The 20,577-nt window shown below is 48.7% G+C and overlaps 4 protein-coding genes across 4 annotated transcripts in view; 1 reads left to right on the forward strand and 3 right to left on the reverse strand.

Moving 5' to 3' along the window:
* Positions 1-2,359, reverse strand: part of LOC136941189 (zinc finger protein 653-like) — a 44,310-nt gene extending 41,951 nt beyond the window's left edge. Inside the window, exons 1-5 of the mRNA XM_067233623.1 lie at positions 2,064-2,359; positions 1,777-1,817; positions 1,342-1,641; positions 562-1,148; positions 167-335 (exon numbers count right to left, since the gene is read on the reverse strand). Of these exons, the coding sequence (XP_067089724.1) occupies positions 167-335; positions 562-1,148; positions 1,342-1,641; positions 1,777-1,817; positions 2,064-2,359 (1,393 nt within the window). The remainder of the gene's footprint in view (positions 1-166; positions 336-561; positions 1,149-1,341; positions 1,642-1,776; positions 1,818-2,063) is intronic.
* A 408-nt stretch (positions 2,360-2,767) lies between these two features.
* LOC136938305 (ATPase SWSAP1-like) lies at positions 2,768-4,389 on the forward strand. Its single transcript, XM_067231630.1, has 2 exons — positions 2,768-3,167; positions 3,952-4,389. The coding sequence occupies exons 1-2, from the start codon at positions 2,910-2,912 to the stop codon at positions 4,387-4,389; spliced, it is 696 nt and encodes a 231-aa protein (XP_067087731.1). The 5' UTR covers positions 2,768-2,909.
* Positions 4,390-4,820: 431 nt separating this feature from the next.
* LOC136941193 (erythropoietin receptor-like) lies at positions 4,821-9,382 on the reverse strand. The gene is made up of 8 exons (XM_067233630.1): positions 9,212-9,382; positions 8,715-8,850; positions 8,274-8,440; positions 7,953-8,104; positions 7,531-7,693; positions 7,337-7,424; positions 7,134-7,221; positions 4,821-7,042 (listed from the first exon to the last, which is right to left on the reverse strand). The coding sequence occupies exons 1-8, from the start codon at positions 9,309-9,311 to the stop codon at positions 6,320-6,322; spliced, it is 1,617 nt and encodes a 538-aa protein (XP_067089731.1). The 5' UTR covers positions 9,312-9,382; the 3' UTR covers positions 4,821-6,319.
* A 1,769-nt stretch (positions 9,383-11,151) lies between these two features.
* Positions 11,152-20,126, reverse strand: LOC136940282 (ras-related protein Rab-3D-like). Its single transcript, XM_067232330.1, has 5 exons — positions 19,904-20,126; positions 17,242-17,481; positions 14,263-14,381; positions 13,843-13,967; positions 11,152-13,505 (listed from the first exon to the last, which is right to left on the reverse strand). The coding sequence occupies exons 2-5, from the start codon at positions 17,479-17,481 to the stop codon at positions 13,318-13,320; spliced, it is 672 nt and encodes a 223-aa protein (XP_067088431.1). The 5' UTR covers positions 19,904-20,126; the 3' UTR covers positions 11,152-13,317.
* Positions 20,127-20,577: the final 451 nt, after the last annotated feature.

A 20,577-nucleotide genomic window follows, 5' to 3' on the forward strand; every position in this document is an offset into this window, starting at 1 on the left:
AACGGCAACGTGACGACCCTTGGAGCTAGTGGACGGGCCAACCTTATTAACATCATTTGTGTTTATTTATAGCAAGCTAGTCCCTAAGTACGGTACATAGCGTGTGTCTAAACAAGATCAAATCCACGTTTAAACAAAGGGTAGCGGACTAAAGTTCAGATCAAACCTGTGATTGCGTCATCCTCCATTGGATCAACTCCGGATTGGCACACCTGGTTGTAGGCCACGCCCTCTATGACGGTGCAGGTGACTTCCTCTACATCCCCGCCCCCCATGTTCAGCTGGATGCCCTCAGACGCCAGGGCCTCGTAACTGGGGCCCGTGATGATGATAAGCTGGGGACAGGGCCAGACTGGTTAAACGATTATATACGTATGTGTATATACGGTATATTTTACTTCTTCAATTGGCTAAACTCCAAATGGGAAAGTGCTACTATATACAATTTGCCAGCAGCAGACCACATGAATAGTGTGGTCCACTGGCTGAGTAGTGAGTTGACATAATGGTTGTGTCTTGGAGCTGTCATGTACTGTAGCATTCATTGGTGCAGCTAGTTACCTGGGAGCCCTCCAGAGACCCCTGCTGATCTGGTATTTCACAGCTGGCCACCACTGTCTGCAGTGTCTGAGCGTGAAACAGCTCCCCCTGCCTCGGTATGTGGCCTGGAAGAGCTATGGGCACAGTGGCCGTGTGGAGGTCGGGCTGTGAGCCCGCGCCCTCGTCGCCCCTGGGGTCACTCGTCTCTGCCGGGTCGTCCGCGTGCTTGTGGAGCCTGTCGGTCAGGGACGCGGTCACGACCACACACTCGTAGCCCTCGGCCTCTCCTCCTTCTTCGTCTCCTCCTCCTCCTCCATCCCCCTCTCCTCTGGCTCCCCTCAGGTCTTCAGCCTCCTCCGCGGGGTTGACGGCCTCGCCCAGGGCGTCAAAGGCCGGTCCTCGGACGTGGGCGTCAGGGTCTTGCGGCCTCTCCATCTCCACCTCCATCTCCCAGACGGACCCGGGCTGGCCCCCCGTGAGGTGTCCTGTCAGCGGGGCTTCCCTGGGAGGGGGGTCCAGGCCTGGGAGGTGGCTGAGAGCTGTGGCCTCCTCACCGTGGCTCAGAAGGGGGATCTGGGCTTCGGAGCCTTGCGAGTCCTCTCCAGCAACTGTGGTGGAAAGAGGAGGAATCGGATACAGCCAGTTCAGAGCGGTTCTCAAATTCATGACAGTGGAATTATTTTCTGATACTTTTGTTTTTCATTTTCAATGAGCAAAACTCTGCTTCGTTGGTTGGTTCCTTCCCCTCTCTCTCTCTCTCTCTCTCTCTGTCTCTCTCTCTCTCTGTCTCTGTCTCTCTACCTGTGAGCTGTGTTTCTGCATCTGTCTCTCTCCTCCTGGTTACAATGCCAGCTGTGGTCGTCAGGTCTTCCTCCTCCTCGCACGGTATCTCCCCCTCTGCCTCTGACTCGCTGGACCCTCTTGGAGGCAAGGAGAGGTACTGCACGAATGAGTGGTCGCCGTCACACTGCCAGATAGCCAGTGTGGAGAAGCCTGGCTGGGGCTCCAGTGTTTTGAGCTGTGGTTCATGTGGGCAGGTTAGTAAGTGGTCCTGGTACCAGCTGACCAGGCTACGAAGGCTGGAAACCCTCTCCTTCTTAACTACAGGACAGAGAGCAAACAGACATGACTGGTCAGACAGTAATACTCCTCCGTATACAGACTGGTGACGCGTTGAGACACACACACACACACAAACACACACACATACAGCTGTATTATCGCAGCATCACTAACCTCTCCTCTGTGTCATGCATGATTCGGGAGTAATCTTCTTTCTGACAGCAAATAGGATAAACGTGACAACGTTACTGTGACATTGTGGCTATGAATACAATGCCATACCATTTTTGACAGGGAAGGGGCATAGATGGGTTAAACTCAAATCAACTGAGAACAAGAAAGTGTATTAGGACTAGTTAGGATCACCAGACACAAGGAGGTGCAGCGGGCCTTTTTGTCGGGAATCTACTCAACTGGCTAGTAAACACGAATGCATGAATCAACATAGAACGTAGATTTACCTGCCGTATTTTTGGTGGTATCGCTCTCCGTATGTTGAGTTGAGTAGGATCAGGTACTCTGCAAGTCCAGCGTCACTCAAACTCGTTCGCCGGCGAAGCTCACTCCAGACCTTGTGTGACTCTCCGAGGTAGACTCGCCTCACATCGTACTTCTTTCGAGATTCAAGCCGTCTCTGTGCTCGATCAGAGTCTGTAAGTCTAGGGCGTCCTCTGCACCTTCTCAAAATTGCTTTCATTTGGTCCCCGGCGTGTTTAGTATCCAGGGGACCTTCTATTTCTGCATAACCATCCGACATCTTACAACAGCTGTCTGTTGTTGTGATTTTCAAGGAGAGGATTCGATCGCGGAAATACTGTGTGACCTTACAGGAAGGAAGTCAACTGAGTTGCGCGTACATCATTGTTGCGCTGCACATTCCCATTTTCTGATGAAAGATAGATGTTATGCACGAACAGTGAAGCTGTGCTCGAATGTCCAAACAAAATAAACTTTAAAATAAACAATTTCACAAATATTTTGTGAAATTGTCACTTCTGTTGAAAAACTTGCATTGGCAAAGTGAATTGCGCTGATCGCGTTCCTTGTTGATCTGCACAAACTTTTGCCGATGCTAAAACTTTTTTCAATATTACGGATAGCCCGAATGGGTGGAGCATTAATTTAGGAGGGAAAGTACAGGGGAAAAAAACTATTCTGTACTTTCTGCTGCGCCGCCGTATTGATCTGGTTAAATTGTCGTTGTTACGCTGTCACGTTCCACTTGCAAAATGTCAACAAGCTTTTGCGGGAAAACCCACTGCCAACGGAGACATATGAGCTAGTAACGTTAGTGATCTTTTTTTACAATGGCCGATATTTTAACGCTTGTGTTTAAATCATTCATTACGCGGGGATCGAAACAATTCAACGTCCTGCTCCCATCAACATACAGCACGTTGGTAATCGGTGATAAAAACATTAGCCGCTCGCTTCTTCTTTTCGCGGCTGTGAAAGCTGCCAGTGAAATGGGGATGAAAGTTTTGTTTCTGACCCAGACTCAAATAAAGAGCCTTCCAGCGTCTTTACAACATTGCATGTCCAGTCTGAGTCCGGACAATTTAAAGGTACAGCAAATGACTAGCTACATACTATAGTTGTATTGTTCTTCGGTTATTTATTTTGCTAAACAAACAGCCATGGCCTATTACTAAGCATAAAAATAGTCAATCTAGTGAACGAGAACATAGCCGTTTTGTTTATAGGGTGCTTTTACCGCTACCTCTACAACTCAGACTAGTCCCAGACTGTATAGGTCCTATCCCAGCTCCCATTTCCCCCTCCTCAGATGGAGTAATCATTATTTTAAGAATATTTCGTGTTGGCCCACAGGCAGCCAAAGCTCCCCTTGAATCTCAGGGGCAAAATGGGGTCAGATGGCTGAGCGGTTAGGGAATCGGGCTATTAATAAGAAGGTTGTTAGTTCGATTCCCGGCTGTACCAAATGACGTTGTGTCCTTGGGCAAGGAATTTAACCATACTTGCCTTGGAGAGGATGTCCCTGTACTTACTGTAAGTCGCTCTGGATAAGAGCGTCTGCTAAATGACTAAAATGTAAATGTAAATGTACTTACTGTAAGTCACTCTGGATAAGAGCGTCTGCTAAATGACTAAAATGTAAATGTACTTACTGTAAGTCACTCTGGATAGGAGCGTCTGCTAAATGACTAAATGTAAAACGTCCAGGAGGATTTTAAGTACATTTCTCAAGTAAGATACAGTGAAGGGATTGAGCAGTTAATTTAACCTACCCCCAATTATTTTTTTAAATAGGGGTGTAGTGAAGAAGAAACAGCATGGGGCAGAACTTGAGTCAAACTAACTGTATTATTGTTATCTACTGCCCCACAGAATATCAAGTTTGTGTATCCCAGGACAGTGGAGGAGTTACTGCAGGAAGTGGCCAGCCTCCATGAGTCCACAGCCCCTCCATCCCTGGTCATCGTAGATGGACTGGAGGGTTACCTGGCCTGTCCTGGGCGGAGCCATGGAGGGCAGCTGGGACAGCAGTCCTCAGCTGCCCATGTCTCTGCACTGCTGTATGACACGGCTGCCTTCCTCACACAGACCCTGGAGAAGAGAGTCTCCAGCCTGGCCCCGTGCCGGGTCATTGTGTCCTTCCAGTCTGACTGGGAGGGCCATGCGGCTGGGGATCCCTCAGGTGTGGACCCTGTCCTGCAGGTCTTGGACCGCTACTTCCAGGTGCGCTGCACCCTGGACCAGGATAGAGGCTCTAAGCCTCAGGCATCACTAACGCCACGACTGGTGGATGTGAGGACCTTGGCGTAGCTCGAGAGTGGAGGATGAACGTTCAGCCCAATGGTTCGTTGGAGTTTTCGTTGGTTTAAAACGCAGTCCAGCAATGGATGAGCCTGGATGTTCTGATCTGAGGGATTTGTGTCACTGTTTAGAATACTAGTGTTTTGACTGGTTATTGTGAACTGTAGCCTTTTCAAAAGCTCTGCCAGAGAAGTTTGTATTTTTGGGGGGAATGTGCTTTCTGTGTGAACTGACATTGTGGGCACAATGGGACCTGATAACACTAATCTCCTCTCCTGCTCTGTCTTTATCTCACCCATATTTCGTTGTGACCTTACATTCACATACATTTACATACTTGCCTTGGAGAGGATGTCCCTGTACTTACTGTAAGTCGCTCTGGATAAGAGCGTCTGCTAAATGACTAAATGTAAATGTAAATTCAACGAGACAACTCAACAGACAGGGAAACAAACATTAATGTAATGGAGGCATTGGGCATGTACATTTTTACAACCCATTCAGGGCTCGAAAAACACTTTTTTACTTGGTGGCACTGGGATTTGGGGCGCACCCACTGAAAATTAAGGAGCACCACAAAAAAGTCAAAATTAAACAAAATAAAATATTGTTTAACTTTTATTTTGCGTACTGACATGCAACGTGACAACGGAGCGCAGTGATAAGGAGTGATTGGTAAATATTAGCCTTCAATCTAAAATCTGCATTAAAGTTTATAAAGTAAAGATTACGTTTAATTGGTTATGTAACCTTGGATATAAGGGTGGACCGTTCACTGTATCAGCTGTATCCCAGCAGGCACGTACTGTGGAGTAGGCCAATTAGCGAGCAAGCGCAGCTGCCTCCCCAAGATCCTAGTGCCCGGGGTTTATATCGTTAGGTATGATGATAGGCTGGATCGTAATTTGAAGGGGGAGGAAACATACAAACCAGAAAGCACGCACATATGTAGCATGTTAGAGTTGTAAATATCTTGTCCGTTACTGTTACTGAGAAACAATAGTTTAGTTTGATGACATCCAAAATAAAAAATATATTTTCAACTGCATGCTTCAGCCCTCCTAAAATAGGCCTAACGACGCCCCTTGGGTCGCACAATAACGATTATTGGCACTCGCACAAATGCTCCCAAATATATTTAGAGGTTGCACAGATACAATTTTGGGAGCATATGCGATCTAAATCGATCAGCCCTGAACCCATGACCCGCTAGGCATTGCAAACTTAAGCTGACTGTTTACTGAGAGGTAACACCATTGTAACACAGATGTAACATGTCACCACTTCTCTGCATGACCTACCTAATGCAGAGATTTGCGGTTTAGGACATGGCTACATAGGACAAGACACATTATAAAGAAATAAGTGTGACCATTTTGTCATTTAAATATAGAAAATAACCTTATGATTTTACCTAGTGTAGATATGGGATAGGCCTATAATGTTTTTACAATACATTTCATTTAGTGATTCAAATTCAGTGTTTCAGTAATAAAAAAAACAAACAGCTGCCATGCTTTCACAGGAATAAAACAATACCTATTTTATCCAAGTGAGAATGAGCTAGTGGTAATATTTCACGTTGTCCTTACCACAGCCCTTTAGCTTATGGTTAAAACATATGCTTCAACATGCGATGCTTAAGAGACTCATAGAACCTTCTGGATACTCTACACAGCCTAAGGGAAGACGGACAGTCTATATATGTAGCATCAGCCTGTGCCATCCCCTCCAGAGAGACAACACACTGTCTCCTCTGGTGTGCCAGCTAGCAACTGCACCATGGCTCCTCAAGCCATAGTGCCCCTCGACGCCATCTCTAGTCAGGCTTGGCTCTAGTGAAGAGGCCCGGCTGCCAAACAGGCCTTGGACCGCCAGCGTGTCCGCCGTATGTGCCAGTAGGCATGAAGTGCTTAAGTGCGCAAGTTAGTTTCCCCAGTCAGTAGATTGGCTGTCCTGCCACCATGGCTCTCCTGTGTGCTGCTGGCATCTGGTTCTTGTACTCGTTGGCGTAAACCGGACCCTTTCCCAGGAAGTCTATCCGACTGGAGCTCATGGGGCTGTAGTCCATGGAGATGCCGGAGTCCGCCACCCCCATGTAGGTGTACCCCGGGCCCTTGGGCGGCCAGGTGTGGTTGGGGTACTCGAAGCTGGACTGGGAGGAGAGGCGCCCCGACCCGGAGCTCTGCTGTAAGGAGCCCAGGTCGGAGCGCGACTCTGTGGCGGATCTCCCGGAGGCGAAGAGGACCTCCAGGGGCAGGGTCTCCTCCAGGATGTCGTCCAGGGGCTCGTCGGTGCTCCCACTGGGGTGGCGGGTGTTGAGGGTGACGTAGGTGTCTTGAGACTCCAACAGGGAGGACTGGGAGCGGGCTGTCGGGTGCTGGTGGAAGGCCCGTAGCTGCTCGATCAGCCACTGGTCGTTTTTGGACTCCCTCCAGGCTTCCTCCATAATTTCAGAGGCCAGCCTCTTGTCTTCCTCCTCTTCCCCTTCCTCATCTCTACCCTCGGCCAGGGCTGCAGAGGCCTTGGGGTGCGGGGCGGAGGTGGGTAAGGGGGGACCCAGGCTGACCTCTGAGAGGACCTCCACTGGAGCAGGAAGTTCATCCGAGTAGAAGAAAGCTGGCAACAGCCACATGCCTCTGTTGCTGTTGCCCAGCCATTCCTATGGAGGAGGAGAAATGTGAACGCATCAGAAATGCTGAACGCCAGGCCGTCCAAAAAATGGCCACACAAAATAAAAATTAAATGATCACCTTAAAGTCACCACCGTAATCTGTGAAAAGGCCTTGGAACTTGCTGTCAGGGGTGGGAATGACAGGCCATACCTTCTTTAACAGAAACCTGAGGGAGGTATACAGAGATAGTATGCTATCATATCTCACATCTTGGACTCCGTGCTGAAGTTAAGGGTTATGGGTGTGTGTGTTGACTGAGCATGAACGTGCGGATGACTGACCTGCGATAGTACAGAAGCACAGTTAGAGACAGCAGGGTGAGGATGACTGAGATGATAATGCTCAGGGACAGAATGAGAGGATCCAGGACTGGAATGAACACGGTAGAACACAGTTGAACACAGTAGAACACAGTAAAGACAAACTGTCCCCAACGACAAGACTTCTGTACCCCAGTCTATGTTAAGGAGCTGACCTGCTGGGAGGGTTTCCATAAACACCGGCGCGGCCCAGGCACTCCAGTAGCCGCTGTAGCTGACACCATCCAGTTTGACCCGCACGCCGACCTGGTACCTGGTCCCAGGCTGCAGATCCCTCAGGACCAGCTCTGAGCTGGCTAGCACTTCCTCCACCTGGACCTAGCGTGGAGAGATCAGCACAGATCAGACCCACAGCTCAGAGGACAGTCACACAATTAACAGGGATGGTCAGACTAGCAAGAGTTGCATCTGTAGCCCTATCATTTAGCAATGTGCGTGTCCTCCTTGTAATATTTTGACACAGACAAATAGTATATTCACAGAAAGTTCAATTCTACAACAACCCGGAGACTTTTTGTTGGAGGACATTTTGACTGGTTCCTGAGGCAGGGTGTGTCGCAAAGGCAGTGTTACTCACCTGTCCCACATGGCCGCCCACTGGGGCGTAGCTGACCTCGTACATCATGTTGCCTTTGATGTATTTGAGGAGGGGGGGGCGCCAGCTCACCCGCAGCTGACCCTGCTGGTCTGTGCTGCTTACTGTCAGGTTGGCTGGGGGGTCCAGCAGGACTGATGAAACACAGACAAGAAGGGTCATGGTCAATTTGGCCTTGTGAAATATAAAACTACTGATCTAAATGAGTCTGAAGGTTTCATGGAGGGCCAGTTATGGGCACAAGTTGTCACATGACTGGCTACGACGATCACAACATTTCCTAATCTGCGACGGACGACTCACAGACGAGATCCATGAAGAGGCTGCGGTTGTGGATGAGCAGTCCATTGCGCTGCACTTGGACGTCCAGGGGGACAAAGAACTGGGTCTGGGACAGACGGCAGAGATACAACTGCTTCCCGCCCACTAGTGGCAGGGAGGTCACATTACACCTGTTGCTGTTCTCATTCCTGGGGAGAGACAGAGGGGAGGGTGCGTGGAGCGGAGGGGGCAGAAAGCAATGCTTGAAATGTTGAACATACTTCTGCTATTGGGTTTCAAAGCTGCGATTGCGAGGTGTTTCTTCTTGACATGTGGCGGTTGCCGTCACCTCAGTCCAAGTTTCCTTTCCACCAGCGTAGTATGTGTGACATGTGACCCCATGAAAAGAGGCCCCCTGGCTCTCTCAAAAACATCCCTAGGGACGGCGTGAGCTGTTGACAAACTTTCCCCACCAGTACTTACAGGTATGTGTAGTTGAAAGTGTACTGGTCAGGTGATCCTGCTGTGTTCTCGTCCTCCTCCCAGAAGCATGTCAGGTTTTGCCAGTCCTCAGCAAAGCATTTGGGGTTTTCGGGCTCTTCACGGAGTAGAAGAGACACTGGTGTGGAGAGAAGAGAGAGGATGAAGGTGCACAGGAAGTATGGTTCACAGACGAGGCAAAGGCACCATTTTAGGGGTGTCTTTAGAGATATTGTATGTATAGATTGATCTGGTTTGAAATGTTCAGTATAAGCTTCTTCATGACAATTTGTCCACTGTTTAACTCTATAAATATATCCATTGAAATATGATCACATAAATAAAGATCAGATATTCAAAATAGAGCATAAACAGGAAAACTATTATATAATCATTTTTATGGAGATCGATTATAGGCTAATGGTGTTTTTCTCTTGGAAAGCCACTAAATGCAGTTGAAAAATTTAAAACAGTAATTTATATGTAAAACCATCTCTTACCTTTAGTTTCCAGATCGTGCGCACCTTGCACCGAATACTCCTTCAGGACACAACATATTACCGAGCATATCACCAGCCAAGCAAGTTTTTCATGTAACATTTTCTCTATTTAGAAAGTAACCTGCGTCGTCTGTTCTTTCGCATAACTACTGCACAACCTGCTCCAAGCGTTTGTTTTCTCGCTTGTGCTTCTAGACAGCTTGAGACGGAGATAGCGTGGATAGCCTTGCACAGTTGCGCGCGTGCATCGCTGGAGATAAGGCGAGGGAACGCGTCTCTCGAAGGCTGTTTACTTCCTTTGCAAATTCACTAGTTTCTTAGAGGTGGAGCATGGTCAATTTCACAACTTTCTTCAAGCGTGTTTTAAAGGGCGGGGACTGAGCAAACTCATTGATGTTTACAACCTGCGTGCATGCATCTGTAGGTCTGGGACAGTATGTTCCGTCACACCGCTACTCAGATCATTATTTGCCTAATCAATAAAAATAATGAATGATGTGCATAGTCATTATGTTAAAGATGTTAACCTAATAATCAAATAGCCTTGACCTTGGCACTACTGCAATCTTATTTATGCACACCTTTTCACCTTCTGATTAGGGTTAAAGCAAACTCGTGACCGATTTTTCACCATCCACTGCACAAAACCGAGAAACAGTCTCGCATATCATATGGTTCAGAAAGTCAAATTAAGCCGTGCAAGTGTGTTTGTCTCCTTCTAGAGCTCATGCTAAAGTTCTTTATAATGCCTTTTATTTGCTAAACGAATTTACTCCACAAAACCAGAATCAAAATGGCACCAATTGACCTGGAAGTAACAGCAACCATAGGCCCAGTGAACTCACAACACACTACTAAACGGTTTCTTATCTCTGACCTGCACCCATTATGTTTTCTTTTTTGCGCTCAACCCGTCTTATCGGCCCGTCACTTGTCCAGTGATAAGCATGGGGGCGTTTTGCCTCACAGGACCCACCCCCCATCTACTCCACCTCCCCTTGAATGTGGTAACTCAGCACCTCGATTGCCTCCTTCACCTCTCTGGAGGGCGGCTTGAGTCTCACTAACATTTTGGTTTGGACATTACTGATCTTAGGAAACAACCCCCACATGGGCCTGTTGTTTTGCCAAAGTCTCCACACATGCAGGCACACAAGCACGCCCCACCGGGAAGTTTGTGGGTGGCTGGATTAGGAAGGTGGCAGGAAGGCAGGAAGAGGGGACGGGGGGGGACGGGGGGAATGGCAGAGTCAGGGGTGGTTCTGGGGGGGGGGGGGGGGGGGGGGGACTGGATAATTATAAACACGGTCTTTGAAGAAAACTATATGACAATAATGTTTAATGCAACTTGTCCCTCTGACAGTACAACTGGCTCCAGCTTGCCCCCCCCCCCACCCCCACCCACCCCCCAGTTGAAATGGTCTCGAACCTCCCATGGGCAGAGTGTGGTTTCCCAGCGAAGATAAAAAAAACAAGCCTCGGTCCAATGCGGCTCTAGATGACAGATGCAATCAGCATGTCTACCCACGTGCACGTACGCACCCACGCACCTACCGGGCAGGTTGTGGGGGGCTGGTTTAGGGGAGGTGGAAGGAAGAGGGGACGAGGGACAATGGCAGTATGTGGTTTTCTGTGTCGTTGGATAAAAACACCAAGCCTCTGTCCCATGCTATAAATTATAGATGCAATCAGCAGACTAACCACAGACGTGTTGTAAGCTGTACAGGTTGAAATGCATAGGGAGTCAGATGGCTGAGCGGTGAGGGAGTCGGGCTAGTAATCTGAAGGTTGCCAGTTCGATTCCCGGCCGTGCCAAATGACGTCGTGTCCTTGGGCAAGGCACTTCACCCTACTTGCCTCGGGGGAATGTCCCTGTACTTACTGTAAGTCGCTCTGGATAAGAGCGTCTGCTAAATGACTAAATGTAAATGTGATTGTGGTTCCTGTTCTTCAGCTCTGGCTTGTTTACGGGACAGTAGAAATGACAAATGTGATTTCTCCTTTTTTGTGTTTTATTTTTTACATCATTCTTTTATTTCCACAAACACATTTATGAATATATATATATATACTCACTTTATACACACACCTTCTAATAAATGTTTTCATCAGACAAACTCAAGAGTTTTATGTGGAACATAAAGAAATACATGGACAGCGTGACTACCTCTCTTCTGGTGCAAGAGACCTACAACATCTGGAGTGAACAGGAAGGTACAAAAGGACACAAAAAGGGAGACAAAAATCAGGGATACACACAGTCCTTTCATCAACTAACAGGCTCACGCGCCAAACCGGAACGAGTCGAGTGTCTGTTAGGAACCACACCGTTGTCCACACGACACCGAGTCGTCCGTTGAACCGTCAATGCGGAACACCAGACACTGGAGCCAGCTGGACCTTCAGGACACGTGAGACATCGTCCTTCGCCAGCAGGGACGTACATACAGCCACGATGTCCTGCGACAAGGGAACACCTCGGAGGCAGCGTCTTGTAATCTGGTATGAAAAGTCCTGCTTTTAGTGTCATCGGTGAGCGAATCGACGATGCACGATAACTAAACTCTGCATTACCTGTCTACGATACACCCATGCACAGTGTAGCCTGCGCTCAGCAGTGGACACAGGCAAGACAGGCCATTGTGCGAGACAGCAGAACAGAGAGGGAGAGAGCAGGGTTTTGGTCAGTCTTGCCCCCTTTCAGCAGTAGTGTAGAGAAGAGGAGAAGAGGGGAGGGGAGGCAACGTACGTTGGCATGGCAATGTGAGTCAACCACTTTGGGGACAGAGACCGACACTGACCCTAACTGACAGCCAGGAGCTTGCACAGACAATGAGAGTAGCATGGCAGTGTGTGTGTGTGTGTTAGAAGGGACCACATGCACACACTGTGTCGTTTTCACAGTAATTCTTCAAGTGTCTGTGATAATGTGCGTGTTCTGCATGCCTGCTTGTGTGTGCGTGTGTGTGTGAGAGACAGAACACTGAACGGAGGCGCGCTGTTACCAAGGGGTGTGTGGATCATGTGACCAACCAGTGACAGTGGTTGAAAGACCCTCTAGCGTGCCCAAAAAAATGCCATTCCATTACAGCAGACCGGTATCCTCGGGCTCTCACTGCAGTGAGTAAGGCCGAGGCTGGCTTTCCATACATGGCAGGCTACTGGCAAAACATAATAAGCACCAGAATAGTGTTAATGGACTTAGGTGGCCTCTACGACAGGGTAACAAGCATAGGAGGAGATGGAACCATAACCTTGCCTTGTAAGAAGGTGGGTGAGCTGAACGAGGCAAAGTGATTGATTGTCTGAAATGCCCGGCTGATGACATAACGTTGAGTTGTTGCTACTGACAAAACGCTCGGAACACCAAGTATCTTCAGGCTCGTTAGATACCGAGGATTACTGCTGTACAACGTGTCAGAACATCCACTTTTCTCAGGTCGGCCGTCTTATACTGGGCACTCGTCTCTTTCTCGTCCTTTTTACCGTACTGCAGTGGCGTGGTTTTACAAATGTTATCAAAAGGTGAAACCGGGCAATGGTTCAAAAATGGCAATGCGACACAACACATCGGCCTTTCCACAAACTGCGTTCAATGGCTCTAACAGTAAAGCCATTTGTGATACCGGTTTCTCACAAGAAACACCCGTTTCACTTTGAAACGCCAACAAGTGCATAGAGAGGACAATGCTGAGAAGGCAGTTGACTGAGGGGGGAGAGAGCGTGTGTGTGTGTGTGTGAGGGGAGGGGGGGGGGTGGCTGGGGTATCAGCCCAACGCAGGACTAGCACAGTCCCCAGGAGAGATGGGGCGTGAGGGGGGAACACAAACAGGGGAAGAGGCCTGGGAGGGGTAAGGAGGTGACGGGTTATCTCAGAGCTGCTGCGTGGGTTTGTGGTGGAGGTGGTTGATGGGGACGGGGGACGGGGGGAGGGGGCTGTGTTTGGGGCTAGGAGTAGTGGGGCTGGGGTGGAGGGTGGAGAGGTGAGAGGTGGACTTGAGGCCCGGTGAGGGGAGGAGGCTTTGACAGAGGACAGGGAAGGGGGGTGGAGCCTGGACACCCGGAGGAGATGAAGGCAGAGGGTCGGAGGGTGACGCCGTGGCGGCTTAGCAGCCGCAGCCCCCGTGGCTGACCGGGGGCGTGTCCTGCAGGTCGGAGGCCCTGTGATTGGACATGAGGCTGGCATCCCCGGCCATGCTCTCGTTCATCTTGTCGCAGATGACGTCCACCAGCCGCTCGAACACCTGCTTCACGTTCATGTTGTCTTTGGCGCTGGCCTCGAAGAACTGGAACCCTGGAGAGAACGAAAGGAATGGAAGAGAGAGGGGCGGGGGGGGAAGAGAAAGAGAGCAATATGAGAGAGAGAGAGAGAGAGAGAGAGAGAGGATGGGTGAGAGAGAGAGACAGAGGGATGGGTGAGCGAGAAAGAGAGGGATGGGAGAGGGACAAAGAGAGGGATGTGGAAGGAGAGAGAGAGAGAGACAGAGGGATGGGGGAGAAAGAAAAAGAAACGGAGGGGGAGGGAGACAACGGTGGAGGAGGCATGTTTTAAAATCAAGCGAACAGAGTCCGTAATGGAAAGTGCGGGAGGTTTTCAGGCTGGTGTGGGCCGCTGCCAGGCCCCGCCTCACCCAGATCCTCTGCCAGCCTGTGGCTGTCCTCCGTGGGCACGATCCGGTCATCCTCCAGGTCGCACTTGTTCCCCACCATGATCACCTGGGCGTTGTCCCACGAGTACGTCTTGATCTGGGTGGCCCTGAACAGAGAGAGGAGAGGGAGGGAATGGAAGAGAGAACCATAGTCACCATCATCTTGTGTCTTATGAATCTATTCTACTGACCCCTAGCAGTGGCAGAATAAAGTCAGGTCAGCTGATTAAAGGCTTAAAGAGCCAGTACGGAAAAAGCCCAAACCAAGTGAAAAGATGGATTGGAACTCTACAAGGCTCGAGCGTCTGCCAGTGCCTTCTTCTCAATTCAACTCCTTGAATTGAGAGGAGTCGCCCCGACGGCAGCGGTGCGACGGAGTCCCGTCTCCCTTCGCAGACTCACCAGTCCTGCACGGCGTTGAAGGAGTCCTGGTTGGTGATGTCGTACATGAGCAGGAAGCCCATGGCTCCTCTGTAGTAGGCTGTGGTGATGGTCCGATAGCGCTCCTGGCCCGCTGTGTCCTGATGCACACGCACGGACACACACACGCACGCACACACACGCACGGACACACACACGCACGGACACACACACGCACACCATTTACTTTGTTTGCACTTCATGCTTCTGCTTTTAAGTTATTACTATTTGCATTTCTGGTTAGATGCTAACTGCCTATTATAAGTGAGATTGTGACCATAAAAGGTTTATCTAATCTAATCATGGAATCTAATCGTCATACCGAGGTCAGATTGTGAACAGGTATTGTTGGACCAGAAGGGGGCAGCATTGCCATGCCTCCCTACACGCCTTCCTTCTACAGAGCATCTAACATGAGTCATGACAAGAACAGTATACAATTGAATTGACTATTATTCTTAAGAATAAAGACAACGTGAAATCAGGGGTCACGGAAATCGACCGTTCCAACGTGATAAACTTGAATGATCGCGAGTCGCTTTGAGGATTCAGCCCTACGAAGGCTTGCTGTAAAACCACTCATAACCCTCATAACCCTACACCCTCTGATGCCGGCTCGTTCTCCATCACAGATCATCATCGAACCGCCAAGGGCACCTGGAGCCCCTGCCCTTCATCCTAACTGCGCGGTCAAACGACCCAGGGTAAGACAACGACAGGAAGAGGAGGAGGACGAGAATGAAGAGGGAGGAGAGACAGGCCTCCCTACGCCCTCACGCCCGTTTACCGGAAACGTCTTCTAATCAAGTCGAGCGTGACGTCGCGGTGGCCCTCGTTGGAAGCTTAACAAACACGAGTACTGTAAAAAACGATGGATTCAGGCCCCGCCCCCGCGCCCCCCCCCCCCCCCCCCCCCCCCCCCCCCCCCCCCCCCCCCCCAAACAAACACACACGCACACAAACAGGTGAGAGAGGGGACTGAGTTGGCACGGCAACCATCTCAGGCACCTCTGGCGGTCGCCTGGTAACCTGGCCTGGGTCCTTCATTAGCATAAGAGGCTCTTGCATCACTGAGGGGGCTGGAGTGAGGGCTGGGAGGTTGCTCAGGGGGTTATGAATGTTCTATTAGAGGGGGGGAGGGGGATTAAGTGTGTTGGCCGGCAGACAGTCCAACCTGACCGGGTCTCTCTGTACTCTCTAAACCACAATACACACAGCTGTTGGTATAATAGAGAAAGGCCACAGGAAAAACATGGACCAAGTGGTTCTGAGAGTGCGTGTGTGTGTGTGTGTGTATAGTGGCTATCGCGCTCATGCTCAGTGTCTTCGTGCGGGCATGGGGGGGGGGGGGGGGGGGGGGGGGGATGAGGCATCTGTTTCATCTCCGAGGTCCTTTTCCCTTCCATTGATGAAGGACAGAGACCAGATCCATGCATTCTTATCTGATGTGCGCAGGGCTGATCAAATATTTGTCAGGATAATAGAACTTATGTCAGCGTAACCAAATAGACTGCTCCCCAGGGCCCCTATAAACATCTACGAAGGGGCCCACAGTGACGTCATAAGGCCTGTTCACTGTGTATGCATCACCTGCCGCATACACACAGCAGCAACACACACACTTACACAAACATACATACATACACACACACACACAAAAGCTCCTGGACCAGACTTCCTGCAAAGCAGATTGTGTGTGTGTGTGTGTGTGTCCGTCATTGTACAGGTGACAAGCACGCCTGCTGTTGTCATCATCACCAGCTTACGCCTGTGGCCCGACACGCATGTGTTCCCCTGGAGTCAACCAGGCGAAACTCTTAAAGACAGGTGTTTGACTCAACCCCCGTTGAACATTAACTTTGCTCAACATTATATTTGTGCTCTCAAGAAGGAGAGCCTCCCTTTCAAAAGAGATTCCTGCTACATCCACACCCTGAAAACACTCAAGCAGCCAGTGAGGGAACGGTGTTTGTCAACCGATTAATGAACTCTGCGGTATGGATGGCCTGCTCCATAGTCCTCCATGATCTGTACAGGCTTAGATTTTTTCTATACCGTAGACTGCCTCCACTAGCACACCCAGTCTGCTGGAGGAAAGCATGTCTGATTTGGCCTGGCCTGCTCTTGTCTAAGTGGCTGAGTGTGTGTTTTGGTGTGGACACTTGAGCTGTTAAACAATCTTTCTTGAAACCCTCTTTGCTTTGGATGGAATGGTCGAGAGACCAGTAGCTTGCATACGCAAGCCCACGTAACTTGAAACAGATCATCCCAACCACATCTGTGGCTAGTTTACTGGCAACAAAACTGGTAATTGAACAGCATGGTGTCCACCTCAACTGGACTGCCTGGGGTGGATGGAAGGAACTTTACAGAACCTCACATGTTCTAGAACTACCTGCCAAGTCTGGTGGAACACGAAGCCTTGACCAGGAACATCGTGGTTTAGGAGTTTGGTAAGTGGAACTGAAAGCCTGTGTCACAGCCGGTGCTTCAATGAACCAGGAGATGAGAACCTGAAGGAGGGCCGTATTTGAGCATGACTCATTGTAGACTTGTAGTATTCCGAGGAGGCATTTGTAGTACGTAACACAACCCGATAATTATTTTTTATGCAGATCTGCCAGGGACAGTGTGTCATGGCAAGAACCGGGTGAACCTGAAGGAGGACTGTAAAACTGTCTGAAGAAAGATAGGAGGAAGGGAACATGGAGAAGCAGGAAGGGTTAGGGTGATGGGCCATATTTAACATGCAAACAGTAAGTCAAGTCACAGGTGGTAGCCTATCCCTTTGGTGATGAACAGATTATGAAGTATGATGGTGTATCTATTACCATTAGGTACCATAGACTGGAGTTTGGAGATATATTTACAGTTGCTTCATCTACCAGAGATTATGACCCCAGGAACTGGACTCGTGTGAGCATCGCTATCATAACCCGACCGTCACAGCTTCCAGCTCACCCAAATCTGCAGCTTGATCCTCTTGTCGTTGCGGAAGATGGTCTTGACCTTGAAGTCGATGCCCACGGTGCTGACAAAGGCGGAGGTGAACGAGTCGTCGGCGTAGCGGAACAGGAAGCTGGTCTTGCCAACGCTGCTGTTGCCGATGATCAGCAGCTTGAACATGTAGTCAAAGTTCTGGTCCGCCGCGTCCTTCGGGGACGGCTGCTGCTGTAATCGGGATTCACCCACCGTCGCCATCTACAGGAGGGGAGGGGGAAGTGAGTGGAAAGAGGGGAGGGGTGGATAGAGTGTTTTGGTTTACCTTGGCATTGACATCCTGGTTTTCTTGCTGTCACAAGGCCAACAACGAGGACATTTGGACATCCTGTGAGCTCACACCAGGATGGGGTTGGTTTGTCATGTGACTGCCAGCGTGCATGTGTGTAGCAATGGTGATGTATTGACTGCCAGCGTGCATGGATGTGGACCTCGAGAAGAGGAAGAGCTGCTCATCTCTCCTGGACGGTGATCTGCTTTCAGCGCGACCTCGGTGCAGTCTCAATCATTCGAAATGATGGGAGGGTGAACCAAAGAGCCTCTCCCTCTCCCTCTCTCTCTCTCTCTCTCTCTCCCTCCGCTCTCCTCCTTTCCCCTCAACCCCGTCCACCTCAATCCTCCTCCTATCTCCTCGCCACCCCCCTCTCTCTCCGCCTCTGATCCTTCGAGCCCGACTACAGCTTTCCTCTGATGATCTGCGTCTCCGTGGAGACAGAACAAAGCAACAAAGCTGGCTGAAGCAGACCCATTAGTGAGGCCAGCTCAGCTCACTCTGAAGCACAGCACACCCTGCTATCAATCGGCCCAGACATGCAGGTACAAAGAGAGAGAGAGAGAGAGAGAGAAAGAGAGACACAGAGACACAGAGAGAGAGAGAGAGAGAGAGACACAGAGAGAGAGAGAGAGAGAGAGAGAGAGAGAGACACAGAGAGAGAGAGAGAGAGAGAGAGAGAGAGAGAGAGAGAGAGAGAGAGAGAGAGAGAGAGAGAGAGCAAATGAAGGAGACAGAATGGGAGAGTAAAAGATTGAGAGAAAGAGAGAGAGAGAGTTAATGAGAATGGGTAATAATGAAACTGGGAGAAAGAGAAAGCTTCACACATCCAAAATAAGGCTCTATCGATAGGGTCTGGAGTTGTATAAAAACCTAATCTGCCACACCAATTGACCCAAGTAAAAGTTTTTAATCAGCATGTTTGCTGCAAAGTTGCGGCAATGACAGGTGTTGAAACAAGTTCCTTTAAATATGCGTTTCCTCACTACCTAGAAGGAACAAAAGACCAAGCAGCAACATAACATTGCTTTCTCAATACATTCACAGACAAACTAATCAGTGCACCAACTATGCCACAATTCAACCCTTCAATTTCACAAAACCCTTTTAGGATAATCTTGTCACATGACACTTATCTGGCTTGAGATCAGGCCATTCACTGGTGGTCATTTAGTTTGTCCTTTTACTGTAAATATCAATATTTAAATATCAAAGTGTGCTGTAGTTTAGAGTACAGGGCCAGATAGTTATGTATCAATATAGGTGACAGAACTGCTCAACTACACCCACGTTTTCAGTCAGCACAGCACCACTGACTCCTGCTGCGTGCAAAGCCCCCATGAGTAAACCAGTAGTTGATCATATGTTGTTTTCCCTTCCTGCCAGGCGGCTAGCAGGACTTAAGCCTGAGGTAAAACCAGTCACATGGCCCCCACATCTACACAGCCAGTAAGAACGGCCTCTGTACAGCACAGGACTAATAACCAATCTGGTACTGCAGTACCTCTAACCTGTTGAATAAAATAATGTCGAAATCAAATTAACAATATCGGCATGGACACAGCTGTACCTTCACATTGAAGTAAACAGACACACAATTAAACTGAAGAAATTAAATCACAGGTCATGTATCATACATTTTAGAGAGAAATTAAAGTGGTGGTGACTCGTGAGTATCAGGAAGCCTCCGTTAATGGACCTGCAGCCATGGTATTAAGTTACAAAGTGCATAGGCCATCTGCCAATATAATTGTGCCGAACTACCGTTGAAATGGTCTACAACGCACTGGCATTAAATTCAATAAAGCAAATAGAGCCGCCCTCCCTCTGTCTTTCTGTCAGCTGGCACTGTTTGCTGAGTTTAAGGGCCCTCCGACCCCCCGACTGTTGCAGGAAATTAACTCGTTTGATTATAACAGCTGTCAAATCAGTTTTTTTATGGTTGTACACAAAGGTAAGGTAATTGAATGGAGAAATGTAAGGAAGTTACCGAGTTACATGCATTTTACGTAAGCTAGCTTAAATTTACTCACACTTGTTTGATTTACAAGGGAAAAAATAATAATAATATTTGTCATTATGAAAAGTATGCTACAGACCTTTTAGATTCCCAAAAATGTGACAACCTGTCATCGTAGGCGTTTGCTATGTTGGCGATGCTAAATGCTACAGGCAATTGCTCAAAACAGTGTTGGCAACTTACACATTTCAAAGGGTGTTAAATATACTTATACATAGTTGCAACTAGTAAGCCAAAAACATACCCATATATGTCGAATTTGACATAAAGGAAATGGAGTAGGCAGGCTTGCCTCGGTTACAAAAAGAAACAAAACTTTCCCAAATCCCTACCTTTTTATTATCTTACAGCCTATGGATCCTCTTCGACTGCGAGAAGCTTTGTCTATCTTTGGCTGAGTAGAAGGACAGTAAAAATCACATAAAAGTGTTTCTAAACAATCAAAAATCTTCCTTCTGCCTCCCCTTGCTTGCTCGGCACGCCGTTTCCCTTTGAGTGTCTGTCTGAGGATTGGAAGAGGCAGCTCCCGGATCTTTCCACTGTGTACAAAGGAGTACCCCGCAAGAGAAAGGACCGTAGAACTGGCAGTACTGGAGTGGCCAGCCTAGGTAGTCCTACCAAGGTGTCTAATAAATCTCTCTCACTCACTCACACACACAGTATAGCAGTAGCTAGTCAATGTTTTTTTGGGGGGGATCACATCTTAAAATGAAGGGGGAGAGGGGGGTGGCTACTGCTTTATGGTCTAGTAAATAACCTACACTCGAAATAATAATTTAAAGTCTACAAAATACACATTGTTTCCCTGTTAAAACGGCTGACTAAACTCATAGTTTAGTCAGCAAGTTGAACTTGAGTTTGCGGATAATCAAAGATATACTCCATGAGTCCTCATGTAGTGCACTGAATGGAGATGGTAAACTAGTTTAGACAGCTGTACACTGGCACTTGTACAAATACACATTTGCTTTCATTGTAAAGCCAACTTATTTCCTGGTGTAAATAT

Source organism: Osmerus mordax, chromosome 3, assembly GCF_038355195.1.
Source record: "Osmerus mordax isolate fOsmMor3 chromosome 3, fOsmMor3.pri, whole genome shotgun sequence".
NCBI classification, from domain to species: domain Eukaryota; kingdom Metazoa; phylum Chordata; class Actinopteri; order Osmeriformes; family Osmeridae; genus Osmerus; species Osmerus mordax.